We start from the raw sequence: 18,742 nt of genomic DNA on the forward strand, positions 1-18,742 counted from the left end.
CAGACGCAGTTGTTCTGTGGCTCTGTCAGCCCGGCAGGTGTGTCTGATTGTACTGAAACAGTGTGTCAGTGGGCTTGATTACTCCAGCTGCGAAAAACAATAATCACCAGTGGTTATCGAAAAATAATTCACCGCTGTCGGAGGCTATTGACCAATCACAATCAAGCATTTCGGCGAATGTTAAAACGCCATGTAATAATACGTTTTAATGGCACAGTGGTTCTGACAATGTTCAGTTCTAACAATGCTCAGTTCACAAATAAGACTTCCTGGAGTGACAAACTACAATAGATTTGACAGCAAGAGAGATAGGGCATTGGGATAAAGTTTCTTTATTGGGATAAAGAATTTATTGTGCGTCTCTTTGCACCTGGCTCACTGGTCTCTCCTCACCAGTAGGTGGTCTCTCTCCAGCTCTGGAGCCCTGACTCGCTGGTCTCCCCTCACCAGTAGGAGGTCTCTCTCCAGCTCTGGAGCCCTGGCTCACTGGTCTCCCCTCACCACCAGTAGGTGGTCTCTCTCCAGCTCGGGAGCCCTGACTCGCTGGTCTCTCCTCACCAGTAGGTGGTCTCTCTCCAGCTCTGGAGCCCTGGCTCACTGGTCTCTCCTCACCAGTAGGTGGTCTCTCTCCAGCTCTGGAGCCCTGGCTCACTGGTCTCTCCTCACCACCAGTAGGTGGTCTCTCTCCAGCTCGGGAGCCCTGACTCGCTGGTCTCTCATCGCCCTGCTGTGGTTCTCCATTGGCCTACAGAGGGGAGGAGAAAAAACACAAATGGGACTACATTTTGGTCGAGTTCATCTCGAGTACAAACATGTTCAAATGTTTTCAAGAAGCCATGTTGTTGGATTGTTTGCTATTATAAGATCAGTTAGAGAGGGAAGGGGGGATATAATATGTATCATCAACACCCTCTGTCTTAATTCTCACTCATTTGAACTCAGACGACCAAATTCAGGCATTCAACATTTCAGACACAGAGAGGTCAACCTGCAGGCTAGTCTAGGTAGGCTGTGTTTCAGACAGAGATTGATTGAAAATTGTATTAACAGATTGCAGAATGGGTACAATACAGTACAGCTCAATACACACAATTGTTAAGGGGATGGAATGGTGGTGTTTGTTGACAGCAGACAACAGGGACAGCAGTGGTCACTAGTCTACTAGTAGATGATTCACATAGAGATTGCTGAAAGACTTTCGTCTTGTTTACATCAGGGTCCCCCATTTGGGGGGGGGGGGGTAACTGTACATTGGATTATCGACGAAACCTTACTTGGTCCCAAGAAGGGGGTCTCGTGCAGGGACGTGCACAGGACTTTAGAGGGGCAGGTGCTCAAAGTCTAAAAAGGGCACTGGGCCTGTGCTATTTTTGGGGACCCTTTTTGGTCAGGGAGGGGCCTTTTTATGCTTTTTGGGTCTTTTTGGTGAACAAATATTGAATATTGAACTATAATAATCAGTGCAGGAGCTCACTTATCCTTGAAAGACACTTTTATCACTGACTTAAAAGGCCCATACATCTCCATAAATGTTCAGGGCGGAGGGAATAAGTGCTTACCCTACAGACCCCAAGTCTGTTAGGACAGCAGACTCGGTTGGCACTGCTCAAAACTTACCTTTTTAATAGCTTTTAAATGAATTATTATCTTTATTTCATTGTCTTATTTTTCTTTATTTCTATACATTTTACTTAAATATTTTATTATAATTTGGATCATTGTTTTATGTAGTTTTTTTTATCATTTTATTTGTTCTTTTTTAATGTCAACATATTATTTATATTATTCAAATGACCTCAAACATGTTCCGTTGTGATGTCACAGTATGATGTCATAATCAAACATTCTAGAACATTTGTGATGTCACAGTATGATGTCATAATCAAACATTCTAGAACATTTGTGACATCACAGTATAATCAAACATTCTAGAACATTTGTGATGTCACAGTATGATGTCATAATCAAACATTCTAGAATTTGTTTGATGTCACAGTATGATAATCAAACATTCTAGAACATTTGTGATGTCACAGTATAATGTCATAATCAAACATTCTAGAACATTTGTGATGTCACAGTATGATGTCATAATCAAACATTCTAGAACATTTGTGATGTCACAGTATGATAATCAAACATTCTAGAACATTTGTGATGTCACAGTATGATGTCATAATCAAACATTCTAGAACATTTGTGATGTCACAGTATGATGTCATAATAGAACATTGTAGAACATTTGTGTACAGTATATATTCAACAATTCTCTCAGTAGATCTCAGATCTCAGAAGACCAAGTGAAGATATCACTTGTTGTTTCCGGCTACTTGTTTGTAAGCTTGAATATATTCTGTAGATACAATTTAAAATCCCCACATGGAAAAGGAAACAATGTCCTGTACAATCCTTAATGAGCTGCCTCTGGAGGGAAGGTTCTGTGATGTGGTTATTAAAGTCAACAGCACTGAGTTGAATGCCCACAAGGCCCTCCTGTGTGACTGCAGTGACTATTTCAGGTAAGTTTAGCTTGGTTCAGGTTAGCTTGGTTAGTAAACAGATACCATACTGTACGTTTACTGTAAACCGATACTATACTGTACTTCTACTCTAAACAGATACTGTACTTCTACTGTAAACCGATACTATACTGTACTTCTACTGTAAACATATACTATACTGTACTTCTACTGTAAACAGATACTATACTGTACTTCTAATAAACCTCTCCATAAAACAGGGACACGTCCCCAAGGACTTCAAAATTGCGAGGGTGACCCCTCTGCACAAAAAGGGCAGCAAATTAGACCCAGGCAACTACCGCCCTGTTTCTATTCTCACCTCCATCTCGAAAGTCATGGAAAAAATTGTCTACGAACAGGTCGAAAAGTACCTAGCGGAAAAAAATCTAATCTACGAATTCCAATCTGGCTTCAGAACATCCCACTCCACTGACACATGCCTTCTCTATTTGAATGACCACATCAAACAAGAGGTGGACGCAGGCAAATACTGCGGCATGGTCATGCTGGACCTACAAAAGGCCTTTGACACGGTCAATCACTCCATTCTGATTGACAAGCTAAAAGCAATTGGTTTTGATAGTCTATCAGTGAGCTGGATGCAATCCTACCTTGAGGGGAGGGAACAGATGGTGGAGGTAAACGGTACCCTATCCCCCCCCCTCACAGTGAGCTGTGGTGTTCCACAAGGAAGCATACTAGGACCGCTACTGTTCCTAATTTATGCAAATGACATGTCGTCAGCTTGTGACTGCAACTTGTTCCTGTTTGCGGACGACTCAGCCCTGCTGGTCTCTGACAAGAACAAGTTACAGGTTGAAAAAACCCTCAGCTCGGAACTAGGCAGAATCTGCATATGGCTCGCTGATAACAAACTATCATTACACATGGGCAAAACAGAGTCCATTCTCTTCGGTTCAAATAACAAACTCAGCAAGACCGACGGCTTCTCAGTTACAGTGGGTGACAATATTGTAACAAGGAAAGATGAAATTACCTACCTGGGTTCCATCCTAGAGGCTAATCTCTCCTGTGACAAAATGGCATCCAATGTAATAAAAAAAGTCAACCAACGAACTCGATTCTTGTACCGGATCTCCTCTCTGGTAAACAAGAATACCCTGAAGACTCTGGCAGGAGCACTCATTCAGGGGTACTACGACTATGCTTGCACCTCATGGTACCAAAGCACCTCAAAGGCGCTAAAAACAAAATTACAAACATCTCAAAACAAACTGGTCAGACTACTGTTTGACCTTACTCCTAGAACCCACCTCACCCCTGCCCACTTTGACAACCTAGGATGGCTTAGAGTAGACGACAGAGTACAGCAACTTGCAATGGGCCTGGTCTACAAGATACACTACACGACCAAGGTACCCATGTACATGTCAAAATACTTCCCAAAGGTCAGTGAATACCACGATCACAACACCAGAGGGAGCTCCACAAATCATGTTAAACCCAGATTCGGCTCAAATAAGGGACTAAACACGTTTCGCAATTATGCCACATCAATGTGGAACGCCCTACCCAAAGCTGTAAAGGAATGTGGATCACTACCCACTTTCAAAACCTCCCTCCCTCCTGCAATTCAACACTGGCCCCTGTAAATATCCTCCTAACCCAACCCCCTCCAATGTACAGTCATTTACCTAGTATGGTTTTGTCAATAGTCCAATGTACAATTTTGTTTGTTTGTACAGTGTCTCCCCCCCCCCCCTCAATGTACAGTTTTGCTTGTTTATACAGTGTGCCCCCCCCCCCCCCCAACCACCTCCAATGTAAATTACCCAGTATGGTTGTCAATATCCCAACGTACCCAACCCCCCCCACCCAACCTCCTCCAATGTACAGTTTCTACGTCAAATGTATATACTCCCTTTTCTTGACTCCTTCTGTATCACAAACAGTACTGTATTTGCAAATCTGGTATGTCATAAATGTATAGATGTAGCAGTACTGACTATCTGTATGTCATGTATGTCATATATGTCCTGATGAATTGAAAATGGGGGACCCTGATGTAAACAAGACGAAAGTCTTTCTCTGGTCTGCATCCCCTTAACAATTGTGTGTATTGAGCTGTACTGTATTGTACCCATTCTGCAATCTGTTAATAAAGTTTTCAATCAATCAATCAATCAAATTCAATCAATCAATCAATCAATCAATCAATCAATCTACTGTAAAAAGATACTATACTGCACTTCTACTGTAAACAGATACTATACTGTACTGTAAAAAGATACTATACTTCTACTGTGCTAAGACCCATACTTCTACAGTGAAAATATATTACTACTAGGGCTGTCCCCGACTAAGGATTTGGATAGTCGACTATGATTGGCAAAAATTTGCCATTAGTCGACTATTAGTCGACTATATATATAAAAAAAAAAAAAAAAAAGTATAATAGATTTTTGTATCATTCCATTTGGGCTGTGGGGGTGCTTAATGTCTGAAGGAGTCGACTGAAGGCTTCTTGTTCTCTGCAAAAGCATGCAATTGGTCCACTGATGGATACATCTTGATATTTGTCTAGTCTAGTGTGTTCATTAGATGGGTGAAATCCTCTTTCAGTGCCTCTGTGCCTGTTTTCTTAGGCAGTTGGCCTCTGGTGTGCGTGCCATTAGCGCTAGCCACGCTTCTAAGAGGTTGGCAGTCGACTACGGCTCCTTTCGACCGATTAGTCGACTATTCGACTAATAGGGGTCAGCCCTAATTACTACCAGAGCATGTGAGCGGAGCGGCCGAGAAATCCGCTCTTCGCTCTAGACGTCTGGTTCCGCTCTCATTCGCTCACGTTGCCCCCCCCCCCCCCCCCAAGTCGCTCACCGCTCACCTTCATTTGCGCATCAAGCGCTCCACAGCCCGCTCAGCAGAATTTTTTTGGAGCATGATGTAAATTAGCTTGATTTGACCAAACTACAACAGTCTGCGCCCCCTGGGCCCCTTAACAATTGTTTGTATTGAACCGTATTGTCTTGTACCCATTCTGCAATGTTAAATAACGTTTATCCATTCAACTAGCTGTACTATGCTATGGTAGCTAGCCTAGCCGCAATGCTATGGCAGATCCCATTCACGTTAGCATGTAAGCTAACAACAACAGCGTTAGCTTTAGTCTCTCGCTTTTTGTGAGACTAAACTCCGCTCTTGGTGGTACATTGTGTTGATGTTGGTTTTGTTTCATCAATAAATGAGGCAGAACACAGTGAATGTATCCTTTTTTTATTGCACTTTGTTTGTTTCCCACTGAAAATAAATGTTGCGTTCGCCTGAGGTCCCGAGGTGATTTAAAGATGGCGGATTCTACTTTGGACTTAGCAGGATGTGTAGTGACGGTTCACCCTTCTCATTGGTTGAAAATGGCCTTCATGTTTGTACATCGCCACCTATTGCTTTGGCATTGTACTACATGTATATTACATCAGTTTCTGTGTGATCGTGTGCACTGAGCAGCTGGGAGTGGCTGGGAGCGGAGGAGAGCTCTCGCTCCGGAGTCGCTTGGACCCATTTGAAAGCCCACTCCACGCTCACTTCAAAATCCACCGCTCCGCTCCGCTCACATGCTCTGATTACTACACAGGACAGAATGTTGCTTACTGTTTACTCATCAGATATCTCTATACTCTGCGTCCCACAGCGCCCTCTTCACTCGCTGGAGCGACTCAGAGAAAGCAGTCTACACTATCCCTGGGGTGTCCCCGGGTATGATGCAGCTCATCATAGAGTACGCCTACACACGCTTTGTGCTGGTGACAGCAGAGAACGTGGAAGAGCTTCTGGTGGCTGCAGACCAGCTTCGCGTCACTGGCATAGTAGGAGCGTGCTCTGACTTCCTAGAAGGCCAGCTGTCTCTGGAAAACTGTGTCGGCATCTGGAGGTTTGCGGACATCTACTGCTGCCCTGACCTGAGGCGCAAGGCCCATCTCTTCATCGTGTGCCACTTTGAGGAGATGTTGCACGTCTCACAGGAGTTTGTGGAGCTGTCCCTGCAGCAACTGGTGGACATCATCGAGAGGGATGACCTGAACGTGAAGAGCGAGGAGACGGTGTTCGAGGCCGTCCTCCGTTGGATCGACCACTCCCGTGAGGAGCGTAAAACACACATCCCTTTGCTGCTGCCCAAGGTAACTAATTGTATTACTGTGCATTACATTAAAACAACACTAGGTTCCCTAGTACAGTGGTTCTCAAACGTTTGGGTCCAAACTGTTCCCTAGCTACAGAAATCGTCTACAACCGATGTCTAAGTTGTACCCGCTGTCTGCTTGTCTCTTCCCAGGTTCGCATGGGCTTGATGAGGCCTGACTACTTCAGGAACAACGTCCAGAACAACCCTGTGGTGAGGGACAGCCACGACTGCAGGCCCCTCATCCTCAGCGTCCTGAACCCCCCTGGCTCCGACAGGCTCCCAAACCCCCTGAGCCGCCCACGCCGGCCCCAGGAGGTCCTATTGGCCATCGGAGGCTGGTGGGTTGGCATGGAGGCTTACAATATCCGAGCCAGTGGATGGATGGACGTGAGCGTTGAGTGGGAGAGTACCCGGGCCTACCACGGCACCGCTTATCTCCACGGTCTGGTCTACTGCGTCGGTGGCAGAAACGGCATAGATTCTTTGGACGGCTGGGAGCATCTCAGCAGTGTGTGCAGGTTCAACCCCGTCACTCGCAGCTGGCTGCAGGTGGCTCCCATGCACTCACGCCGCAGTCACGTCAGCGTGGTCACGTTGGGCGGCTGTATCTACGCCATGGGAGGGTACGACAGACACATGCTGAACACCGCTGAGCGCTACGAGCCTGAAACCAACCAGTGGACAGTGATCTCACCCATGCTGGAGCGCAGGCACTGCGCAGGGGCAGCAGCCCTCCAGGGCAAGGTGGGTGGAACTGAGGGACACAGGGTGCTAGATGAACACAAGGAACGTTAGATCAGAAATCATAAATGTCTTTATTGCCAAGTAAGCTTGCACATACAAAAGATGTGTCTGGGTCCTTCGGTGCATCAACATTAACAGACAATTAAAGTAGAATGAAATCTAATGGAATATATATACTAATTTTGAATATTCTTTCTTATTACAGGTTTACATCTGTGGTGGCGGGAAAGGGACGATGTGGGAGCCTCTGCTCACAGCTGAGTGCTACAGCCCAGACACCGACCAGTGGACTCTGATCGCCCCCATGAGCAGCAGGCGTGGCGGACTGGGAGTCGCTGCATACGGAGGACAAGTCTATGCGGTAGGTGCACACGGAGACAAATGCTTTATACTAGATATTTCTATAGATATGTATCATTTGACTTTCAATGCTTCTGTGATGCCCTCATTTCCCTAACTGGATTAATACAGTGTCTGCCTGCCTGCCTGCCTGAGCCACACACTAAAACATTCCTCTCATGTGTCCTGTCCTCAGGTGGGAGGGTTTGACGGTGTTGTAAACTACCTGCGTAGCGCGGAGGCCTACAGCCCCTTGACTGACTCCTGGAGCGCCCTGCCCGACATGCTCACCCCCCGCGCCCACTTTGGCATCGCAGTGCTGGACGACCTGCTCTTCGTGGTCGGAGGCTACAGTGACTTCACCACCCTCTCCAACAAGGTGGAGCGCTACGACCAGAGCAGCGACAGGTGGACTGTAGCCGAGGACATGAAGACCCAGTGCGGTGGCCTAAGCTGCTGCATAATGCATGGCTTGCCATTTAATATGAGCCAGTACGCTGCTCCCCGTGGAGGAGGAGGAGGAGGAGGAGGAGGAGGAGGAGGGGGAGGAGGATGAGGAGGAGCAGGAGGAGGAGGATTAGGAGGAGGGGGAGGAGGATTAGGAGGAGGATTAGGAGGAGGAGGAGGAGCAGGAGGAGGAGGATTAGGAGGAGGAGTAAGAGGAGGAGGAGCAGGAGGAGGAGGAGCAGGAGGAGGAGGAGGAGGAGGAGGAAGAGTAGGAACAGGAGCAGGAGGAGGAGGAAGAGGAGGAGGATGAAGAGGAGGAGGAGGAGGAGGAGGAGGAAAAAGAGGAGGAGCAGGAGGAGGAGGAGGAAGATGAGGAAGAGTAGGAGCAGGAACAGGAGGAGCAGGAGGAGGAGGAGGAAGAGTAGGAACAGGAGCAGGAGGAGGAGGAAGAGGAGGAGGAGGAAGAGGAGGAGGAGGGGGAGGAAGATGTGGAAGAGTAGGAGGAGGAGGATGAATAGGAGGAGGAGGAGGAAGAGGAGGAGGAGGAGGAAGATGAGGAAGAGTAGGAGGAGAAGGAGGAGGAAGATGAGGAAGATGATGAAGAGGAGGAGGAGGAAGAGGAAGAGGAGGGCAGCAGGGGATCCATCTAAGAACCTTAAAGATTTATTAGACCAAAAGAAATCCTAAGAAATTAATAAATTACTATCAGCCAAAGGTGGTGCATTTCTTTCTTCTAGTAATTCAGACAATATCGGTTTTTAGTTTGTGTAATGTAATGTAATATCTGTTTTTAGTTTGTGTAATGTAATGTAATATCTGTTTTTAGTTTGTGTAATGTAATGTAATATCTGTTTTTAGTTTGTGTAATGTAATGTAATATCTGTTTTTAGTTTGTGTAATGCACATAATATGGGAACTTTTATCCATATGGTTGAGCCTGTTAGGAATTGCACCCCCAACCCAAACAGATTGCAGATCACTCTCTCTATATGGAGGTAAAAAAGAAAATATGGTAAAAATAATTGGCATAAAAAGGGCACTTTTTTATGAGGCACAAAAGGGCAGGTGCGTGTGCACCCGTTGGGCTCTATGTGTGCACGTGCCTGCTCGCTGTGCCCTTGAGCAAGGCACCTCAGCTTTAACCGCTCCAGTGTTAGCTGCTCAGGGGCCAGTAGTAGAGTGCCTGACCATAGTGTCTTTATACCTGTATCACTGGACATATAAATGCATATTAAATCAAATCAAATTGATTTGTGAAGCCCGAAATCACAAGTTAATGTCCCCATGGGCCGGACAAGTCTTCTTTAAACTATTCAAGAAGAAACATCCCAATAAATCAAGAACAAAAAAACCCACCATGAAATCCAAAATAAATGTAAAGTAATAAATGCAACACTCCCAGACATACCCCAGCAAAGGTAAGGAAAAACCTAGCAATCGGAAAAAAGCACCACAGGCGATGTGGAGGAGAGAAACCTTAGAAGGGCCGTTCAAAGGGGGATCCCCCTTCTTGGATGTCGGTGATAATAGTGTTGCTATGGATGGGTGGAGAATAAATCCTTGTCGTAATCCTTCTGACTAATTTCCATCACATCAAGCCACTAACAGATACACACCCACTCAGGGACGTGCACAGGACTTTAGAGGGGCAGGTGCTCAAAGGCTGAAAAGGGCACTATACCTGTGTGTGTTTTAACCGAGCGCGCGTAGAGCACAAGCCCGATTTTTAAGGGCCCTTTTCGGGCGGGGGGGGGGGGGCCACCTTTTTATGCTTTTTGGGGGGTTTTGGTGATCAAATATTGAATATTGAACTATAATAATCAGTGCAGGAGCTCACTTATCCTTGAAAGACACTTTTATCACTGACTTAAAAGGCCCATACATCTCCATAAATGTTCAGGGGGGAGGGAATAAGTGCTTACCCTACAGACCCCAAGAAGTGCTGTATATTCTGTATTGTTTTACAGACGAAGAACCTTTTATACGTCTGTTTTTATGTTTTCAGAGGAACAATGTTTTTAAATTGTATTATCTAAAGATGGTGAGTTAAGAGTCTTGTGTTCACTCGTAGTTAAAGACATTTGAAAATGGACTTTCATTTCATCCAAAAAATTTAAGAAAATTAATAATCTAACCATAACTAACCTTACTGTCATGCACTTGTCCTAATATACTAACCTACACTGTAACACTTTGATGAACATTGTTACTCAGCTGATAGAGTTGTACCCTTCCTAATGACTTGTCGTACAGAACTTGTAAGTCGCTTTGGATAAAAGCGTCAGCTAAATGACTAAATGTAAATGTGAATATTGTTTAATATAAATGCATTTTTTATTCCAATCCCGATTTGTATTTGAGATTCCCAAATCCCATCGGACTTGACTTCTTCGTGTCCCTCAGTGAGTGTAATACCAGCATTCAACTGTATGCGCCACAGCGGTTTCTATCATCATCATCATCACCACCCACGCTATGCATAAAATATATAGGTCCACGGAGAGGCACGCTGAGGAGGCCGTGCAAACAGCAATGGAATATGGGGCATCTCTCTATCTTTACCTAACATTTTGATTCTATCCTGACATTTTCAGTTGGAAGGGCAGTCTATATGCGTAACGAATTTTATTTTATTTATATTTTTCAAAAAGGGCACTTTTTTATGAGGCTCAAAAAGGCAGGTGCTCAAGCACCCCTTGGGCTCTATGTGTGCACGTGCTTGGTCTCGTGTATTATTGGGTTTAATAGGACATTTACAGGGGCCAGTTTCGAATTGCAAAGGGAGGTCTAGGTAGGCTGTGTTTCAGACAGAGGTCAACCTGCAGGCTAGTCTAGGTATACGGCTGACGCACCACAGCCTAGAGACAGACAGGGTAGTTTGAGCTACGGATGTGTATCGTGATAATCAAACCGTAAAAAACAAAGAGGCCTATTGGGATGAAAAGCTGTGTGATTTGGTGCTCTGTGCCTCGACTTTGTCTGTTTTGCTGCTGTCTATTTTATACTTATTTTATGTCTGCACTTTTTTGTAAATTGTTGTGCTCATTTTATGCCAATTGTCAATTTGTCTTTTTTGCTGATGTGAAGCACTTTGAGCTGCAATTCTTGTATGAAAGGTGCTATACAAATAAAGTGTATTATTAATATTATTTGTAACGGCAATTTTTCCTTTCCAATCTCGGGTTTTACCTTGCACATTACTTCACAGGTAGGGTATGGGAGTGATCCTACGCAGTAGACACAGCAACACACACAGATGGATGTCCAGTCGTGATTCCAGGTTTAGGTGTATTTATTGCTTGCAGTTGTACATTCTATTAATGCCAGTGTGGGTTCTGTAGGGATTATATGTTATTCTGTATTTATTTGATATCTCTTTCTGCTTCTGGCTGTAGAGCTGCTGAGCTGCTGTTACTGAGCTACTGGTAAGAACGGTGTGCTCCTCACTACCTGTGTCCTAGTTGATTACTGCACCTGTGACCCTAAATACCTAACCAGTGCTGTCAAATCTAAAACCCACCACCAGGTGTCCAATAATAATATTACAAATAATAAAATAATATGCCACCATCATAATGGCTCCTACATTATTACTACAGGCCACGATGCAGGTCACAACTTGAGCCAAATCGGTGGTGTTTGCTGTGTATCCAGACCAGCTGCTCAGAAGACCACTATGATGACCAGAGGGAGCCTGGATGGCCGACACACACACACACACACACACACACACACACACACACACACACACACACACACGCACACACACACACACACACACGCACACACACACACGCACACGCACACGCACACGCACACGCACACACGCACACACACACGCACACACACACACACACACACACACGCACTCATTTACTCTCAATAAGTGTCAAACTAAACAAGTGTGTACAAACGTGGTCAGAGTTTTTGGATTTGTGTGTGTGATTATGTGCAAAATAGATCAGCGTTGTTTTTGGGTGACGTGCCCCTTTAAGCTGAGCACCAGAGAGACCAGACTCACTCTAGTGATGATGATGATGATGATGATGTCATCAAGAGACACGTCTGGGAGCCGCTCCATAGATGGACCGTCCGTAACCATGGTGATTTGACTGGGATATGGGTCAGAGCCGTGAGCCTAGTTTGGTAGTTAACAGCTCAAACAACATCTCTATGAGCCCATAAAGTCAGTCACTAAGGAAATGGACCAACTCCAAAAGGGGTCACTGATGACATCACAGATTAGAGTCTCGATGCTCTGATTTCCAGTTTATGGAGACAGTTGTCTGCGATTATAGTTATTGCCTTTAACTGTCAAAGATAATTAGAATAGCACAATGTAAAAGCAGTTTTAGGGTGGATTTTTCTCTCTGTGAATCATCTACTAGTTAGTAGACTAGTGCCCACTGCTGTCCCTGTTGTCTGCTGTCAACAAACACCACCATTCCTCCCAGGTGTCAGGCTCCTCATTCACTTCCATTCATTTTGACGACCTGGTCTAAATATAATACTTCTGTATTATTAAACAAACTATACAGCAATATTATTCTGTGTAAATATATTTGTATATATTTTCAAATGATCAGTACTAAAGGAACTATTTCTCTCTTGAGGTGTAGTTTGACCGACTGTCAACTCCTCGCAGAATGTTTGGAATCCGTCCTCCAGCGAGGCAGCAGGTAACCGTGGTAACCACTCCGCAACATTTCATGCGGGTCAAAGACACACAGCGGCAGTGCGGCACACTCAAACCTACAACAAACTGACCAGATATGCCTTTATTTTTTTAAATGGTAATACATCTGTAAAAAAAAAACACATCAAATGCCAAAACAAACACGTACCGTTGACTCAGAAGTGTCTGTTTTATTGAAATCTGCACAGCAGTAGTTTTTTTTTATACTTCAGAAGTGCAATATTTAGAGTAGACTATAGGTGTCCATAATGAATGGAAGTGAATAATAATAATAATAATAATAATAATAATAATAATAATAATAATAATAATAATAATAATAATAATAATAATAATAATAATAATAATAATAATAATAATAATAATAATAAAATAATAATAATAATAATAATAATAATAATAATAATAATAATAATAATAATAATAATAATAATAATAATAATAATAATAATAATAATAATAATAATAATAATAATAATAATAATATTATAATAATAATAATAATAATAATAATAATAATAATAATAATAATAATAATAATAATAATAATAATAATAATAATAATAATAATAATAATAATAATAATAATAATAATAATAATAATAATAATAATAAAACTAGTAGATGACTTTAGATCGAGGTAAGACTGCAGACGGACACCGGACACCTTCACGAGTTCACGTTACTGAGGTTTCTGAGTTTGATAGTCTCTCTTCTTGGGTGTTTCAACGAGATCACACAAGGAACCCAGCCCCAAATGTGTACATTGTAAGAATACACCATTTACCATTTTTTATATTGTTTACACTGTTTATTGTTCTCATATTTGTATATACAGAGGTAATTATATTGTTTACACTGTTTATTGTTCTCATATGTCTATGTTTAGAGGTAATCATATTGTTTACACTGTTTATTGTTCTCATATTTGTATATACAGAGGTAATCATATTGTTTACACTGTTTATTGTTCTCATATCTTTATATACAGAGGTAATTATATTGTTTACACTGTTTATTTGTTTAATAGTTGTCATACAGAAGTACAGAATACTTTTATACAAAATGCTTCTTACTCTGGAGCGTAACAGTAAGAAGCATTTTGTATAAAAGTATTCTGTACTTCTGTATGACAACTATTAAAGAAACTAAGAAACGAAACTTATTGTTCTCATATCTTTATATACAGAGGTAATTATATTGTTTACACTGTTTATTGTTCTCATATTTCTATATTCAGATTGTATTGCCTATATTTAAGTCTTATAGATCTTATAAGATTTCGGATTCCTAACCTGCTCTCCACCAGCCTGTGCCCTGGTTGTGTCTTTGGCGCCCCCGTGTGGCTGAGAGGTAGTGGTGTACGTCGGGTCCAGGCCCAGTCTCCTGCAGCCCGACGGAGAGCGGCTGGTGGGGTTGACGGGTCGGGCTGGATTACGAGCCGGCAGATCCCAGGTTCCCTGGAAGTCTGGCCACGCGCTGCCCTTCTGAACAGCACACACACACACACATTTAGTCATAGATCGATAATCAGAAATACAATAATTTTTTGATGAGCTCGGCTCTCACCCTCAGTTTTGGGACCAGAAGATGACCTCTATCATTGGCAATAACAGTGCTGTGTCCTTTTCTTGCTGTAGGTCTCTGCACAGGCACAGATGCGCACGCACACACAGACACACACACAGACACACAGACACACACAGACACACACAGACACACACACGCACACACACACACACACACACACAGCTTAGACTCTTACATTATTAGTGGGGAAGAGGACTATAATTTCGACAATGTAAAATAAAGGTGACTTGTGTGGGCCTGCCAGCTGACATTAGGGTTAACGTTACCTGCTTGTAGGTCTCAGGATTAGGAACACACCAGTTCTGCATCCTCTGTGGCTTGAAGCCACTCTCATACTGGAAGGAGGAGGAATAGAGGATGGGAGATTCTGAATGTTAGAAGAACACTGTTTATCTGGCTTGATTGATTGATTGAATTGATTGAAAACTTTATTAACAGATTGCAGAATGGGTACAATACAGTATGGCTCAATACACACAATTGTTAAGGGGATGCAGACCAGAGAAAGACTTTCATCTTGTTTACATCAGGGTCCACCATTTTCAATTCATCATAACATAACATAACATTATACCATATATAACAGTGACACACAAAACCCCAGCACATTACAGTACTTTGTAGGTCTGCATTTTAAATGTAAGGAGCAAAAAGTATGTTTTGTTTCTCTCAAATGTAATTGAGTAAAAGTACAAAGTATACAAACCTAATAATACTCTCGAGTAGAGTACAAATCCCCCAAAACAGTACAAGTATTGTAACAAAGTACAATTACTCAAGTACTTTATACCCCTGCATTTAGTACATCAGCTAAATGTTTATTCTCGGTTTGGTCGAGATATATCTTTCTTTTTACCTGGTTTGCTGAGTAATTAGATGACATCGTTGTATCTGCACTGCAGCCCCCTCTGTTTTTGTTTACCTGTTGCATAGCAACAGAACATGGACGTTTTCCAGAGGAATCTGCGTGGTTTCAATTCTAGAAGATATCCAATAGTGTCTCTAAGTTAATTTTTTTTTAAATAAAATAAAATATAACAAAAATCCCGTATGAACTGTCAGCCATGTTTTTAAGGTAAATCACTAACTGCAAACGTTTGAAATGTATTTTGACCGCATCACGGCGTTGGCGGTACTATGCATTCTGGCATCGGAACAGCAGGTGGCAGTGTTGGTACGTAGGCAGTCAGAACTACACGTAAACAGCTCAGCCACAGATGAAGAATTATGTTGGCGGAAGACAAGCGTTTAGTTTGGTTCGGTTTTAGTTTCATATAATGTTAATAATAACTCTACATGCTGCATTATAGCGGGTATTTAGATAAAGATGCGGTTACGGTTAGTAGTGATGGCGAGATGAACATGACGCATTGAAGCTTTCCAAACTTGAAGGTTTACAAACTTTACTCGGGCCGAAGCTTCATGGTGGTTCATTTGCTCTACTCTGCCATCAAGCGGACAATAAATGTAAAACAGTGAGTAGATTCAAGATTCAAGAGGTTTATTCATCACAGACTGTACATATAGTGAAATTAAGGTGGTCATTCCCGCTTCGATTCGAGTATAATGATACCATGGCTTTGGTGTGTGAAGCTTTGAAGTGAATTATATAGTGTGGCCGAGTCGAGACACCCCAGGTGAATAGGCAAATATAATTATTTTGGTTGATTTAGAGATTTTGTTATATTTTGCTTCCTAAACATGTCTTCTATGAAACTAGTGACAATAAAACGTCAATAACACACATTTAGTTGTTTATTTGACTTCATTTTCCCTGCTTGCATCCATAAGTGTGCACATATTTAATGGGGAAGTGCCTCATTTGCATATATAAACATACAATTCAGAAAACGTGCAATATATTTTTTCTTAGTTTATATGTACATAACAAACTGGGAAAGTTTCATAGTGATATCTATTCAAATATTTGTTTTGCCTATTAGGGGACATCTATCATCTATACCATCTAACTACAACTAACTTATCATCTAACTGTCATCTAACTTCCATCTACCTATAATTTCTATAGTCTAACTATCTATCATTTACTCGTGCTCATAGTAGGCTATATATTTGTATTGCCTATATTTATTGTAACATAATATAACCGACAGGGCATACAGACCCTCATCTGCACATTTGTTTCACTGTTTATCTTTCTCATGTTTTTTAAATATCTGATTAAAAGAGCTTGTTAAAAGAGCTTGTTAAAGGAAATTGTTAAAAGAGCTGATTTAAAGTACTACCTGCATCCAGTTTTATTTCTTCTTCCCCCAGGATCAGCTAGGAGCCAGGTGGTAATGCTAATAGTAGAATGGAATTGTAACGTGGGTTGGATTATTGTTTTCTGAGGCCAACCACTATCCTTAAATCAGCCGACTTTTGCAATAACGTGCCTGGTACATTTATTATTGTGACCCGCCCTGCCGTCGTCATCTCTGCCAAAATTATCTTCAGCACGAAGCCCAAAAACGGCTTCACGGGTGCAGCGCTGCACCGTCTCTAACCTTTGTGAGGAAATGCTTACATGTGGGGTTGTGATATGCATCTGGGAGTGAGATTAGATCCAAATGTATCGTTCTATAAAGTGTTAAGAGCGATGCACTGCTCTGTTGTGCCACCTAGACTCATTACATCAACACTGATTATTGTATTGTACATGAGGACTATTTTATTTTATTGAACTATTGTATTATCATTTTACTGTCTATTCTATTTCACTAACTATTTTATTGCACTATTTTACTTATTGTCTATTCTATTTTAGTCTTTTTATTACTGTATTTTAAAACTGAATCAAACCGTAAAAACAAAGAGGCCTATTGGGATGTTAGATCCTAATGTGAAAAACTGTAATTTGCCATACCTTGTCTACTTTGCTACTATCTTTTTTATGCTTGTTTTATATGTCTGTTTCATATGTCTGCACCTTATGCATTGCTCATTTTATGCCTGTCTTTTCTACTGCTGTGAAGCACTTTGAGCTGCAATCTTTGTATGAAAGGTGCGATACAAATAAAGTTATTATATTATTATTATTGTCATCATACAGCACAAGTACAGTACAACGGAAAGACGTTTGGAATCCAACCAGAGTGCAAATGTAACGGTAAAGTGCAATAGTAATAAAACATTTACAGGTGATTAAACTGGGTATAAAATATATAAATTAGTACTACTGTGTAATGGTCCTAATCAGATGTATGTACAGAGCTGTAGTATTAATATGTACAGTGATTTACTGGCCAGCAGCGTAACTAGTAGTCTTTATTTGTCATGCAGATTAACACACACATGCAAGATGGGCCACAGGAACACACACACATGCATTGAGTCGCCGATGAAAGGTCTCTCTGCACTTGACCCATGCCGTCGTCCTCCCCCCCCCCCCAAGGGCAGCCGGGAGCAGACATGGCCTGTGGCATGGGGCCGCGCCTGGGGACCAATCCAAGTGCTCCTGTCCGTCTTCTTCAGGGATGCAACAGCGTCAGCTGTTTGGCATTTTTCCCCCGTTGGGTTTAATCTCTTTTTCTGGAGGCGAAACCCTTGCGAGCACACAGGGAGAACATGCAAACTCCACACAGAAAGGCCCAGTAGAGATACCCAACCTGGGTAGCTGGCAACCCCGCCACCTGGTCCCCAAGTGGGAATCGAACCCAGGATCTTCTAGCTGTGAGGCGACAGGCACTACACCACCGTGCCGCCTACAGTGTATATATATATATGTAACAGGGCTGATATCGTCACCTTTTTGTGCTGTGTTAAACTTCGATGCCCCGAGGGAGTTTCGAACCCGGGTCTGCCGCACCACGGGCGACATCACAGACCGCCATATACCAAGAGGTGAATTCACTTCTTGGCAACGTGTCTATGTGTCTTTTTTAAGGGGGAGTGAGTTTAACTTGTAGTACCGCTACTTGCCACAGTCACTTCGCAACACTTGAAGTCCATCGTGACTGTGCCTCACGGTACCATCCGTTACATATATATATAGCATTATTGTACGTGCTATCATACAGAGTTATATTTGATGGACTAACATTCCAAACGCTTTGTGTAAAGTGGCAATAAAATAATCTTCCAGTGTTAATAGTGGTACTGATTACACTATGCAGAGATACTGATAATGACTAGTAGTTAACCATAAAACTCATTCACCAAACCTCTCTCTCTCTCTCTCTCTCTCTCTCTCTCTCTCTCTCTCTCTCTCTCTCTCTCTCTCTCTCTGTGAAGCTCGGCATGCATTCAGTACCCGTGGCGACT

General features: G+C 42.5%; 1 protein-coding gene across 1 annotated transcript; it reads right to left on the minus strand.

The window, feature by feature from the left end:
- Positions 1-349: 349 nt before the first annotated feature.
- On the minus strand, positions 350-16,827 carry cfap126 (cilia and flagella associated protein 126; the record flags this gene model as incomplete). The annotated part of the gene is made up of 5 exons (XM_084332703.1): positions 16,726-16,827; positions 14,746-14,814; positions 14,459-14,533; positions 14,185-14,376; positions 350-745 (listed from the first exon to the last, which is right to left on the minus strand). Exons 1-5 carry the CDS (start codon positions 16,729-16,731, stop codon positions 350-352), a joined length of 738 nt encoding a protein of 245 aa, XP_084188829.1. The 5' UTR covers positions 16,732-16,827.
- Between the last annotated feature and the right edge of the window lie 1,915 nt (positions 16,828-18,742).

The sequence above is a fragment of the Notolepis coatsorum genome (assembly GCF_963971535.1).
Source record: "Notolepis coatsorum genome assembly, chromosome: 17".
NCBI classification, from domain to species: Eukaryota; Metazoa; Chordata; class Actinopteri; order Aulopiformes; family Paralepididae; genus Notolepis; species Notolepis coatsorum.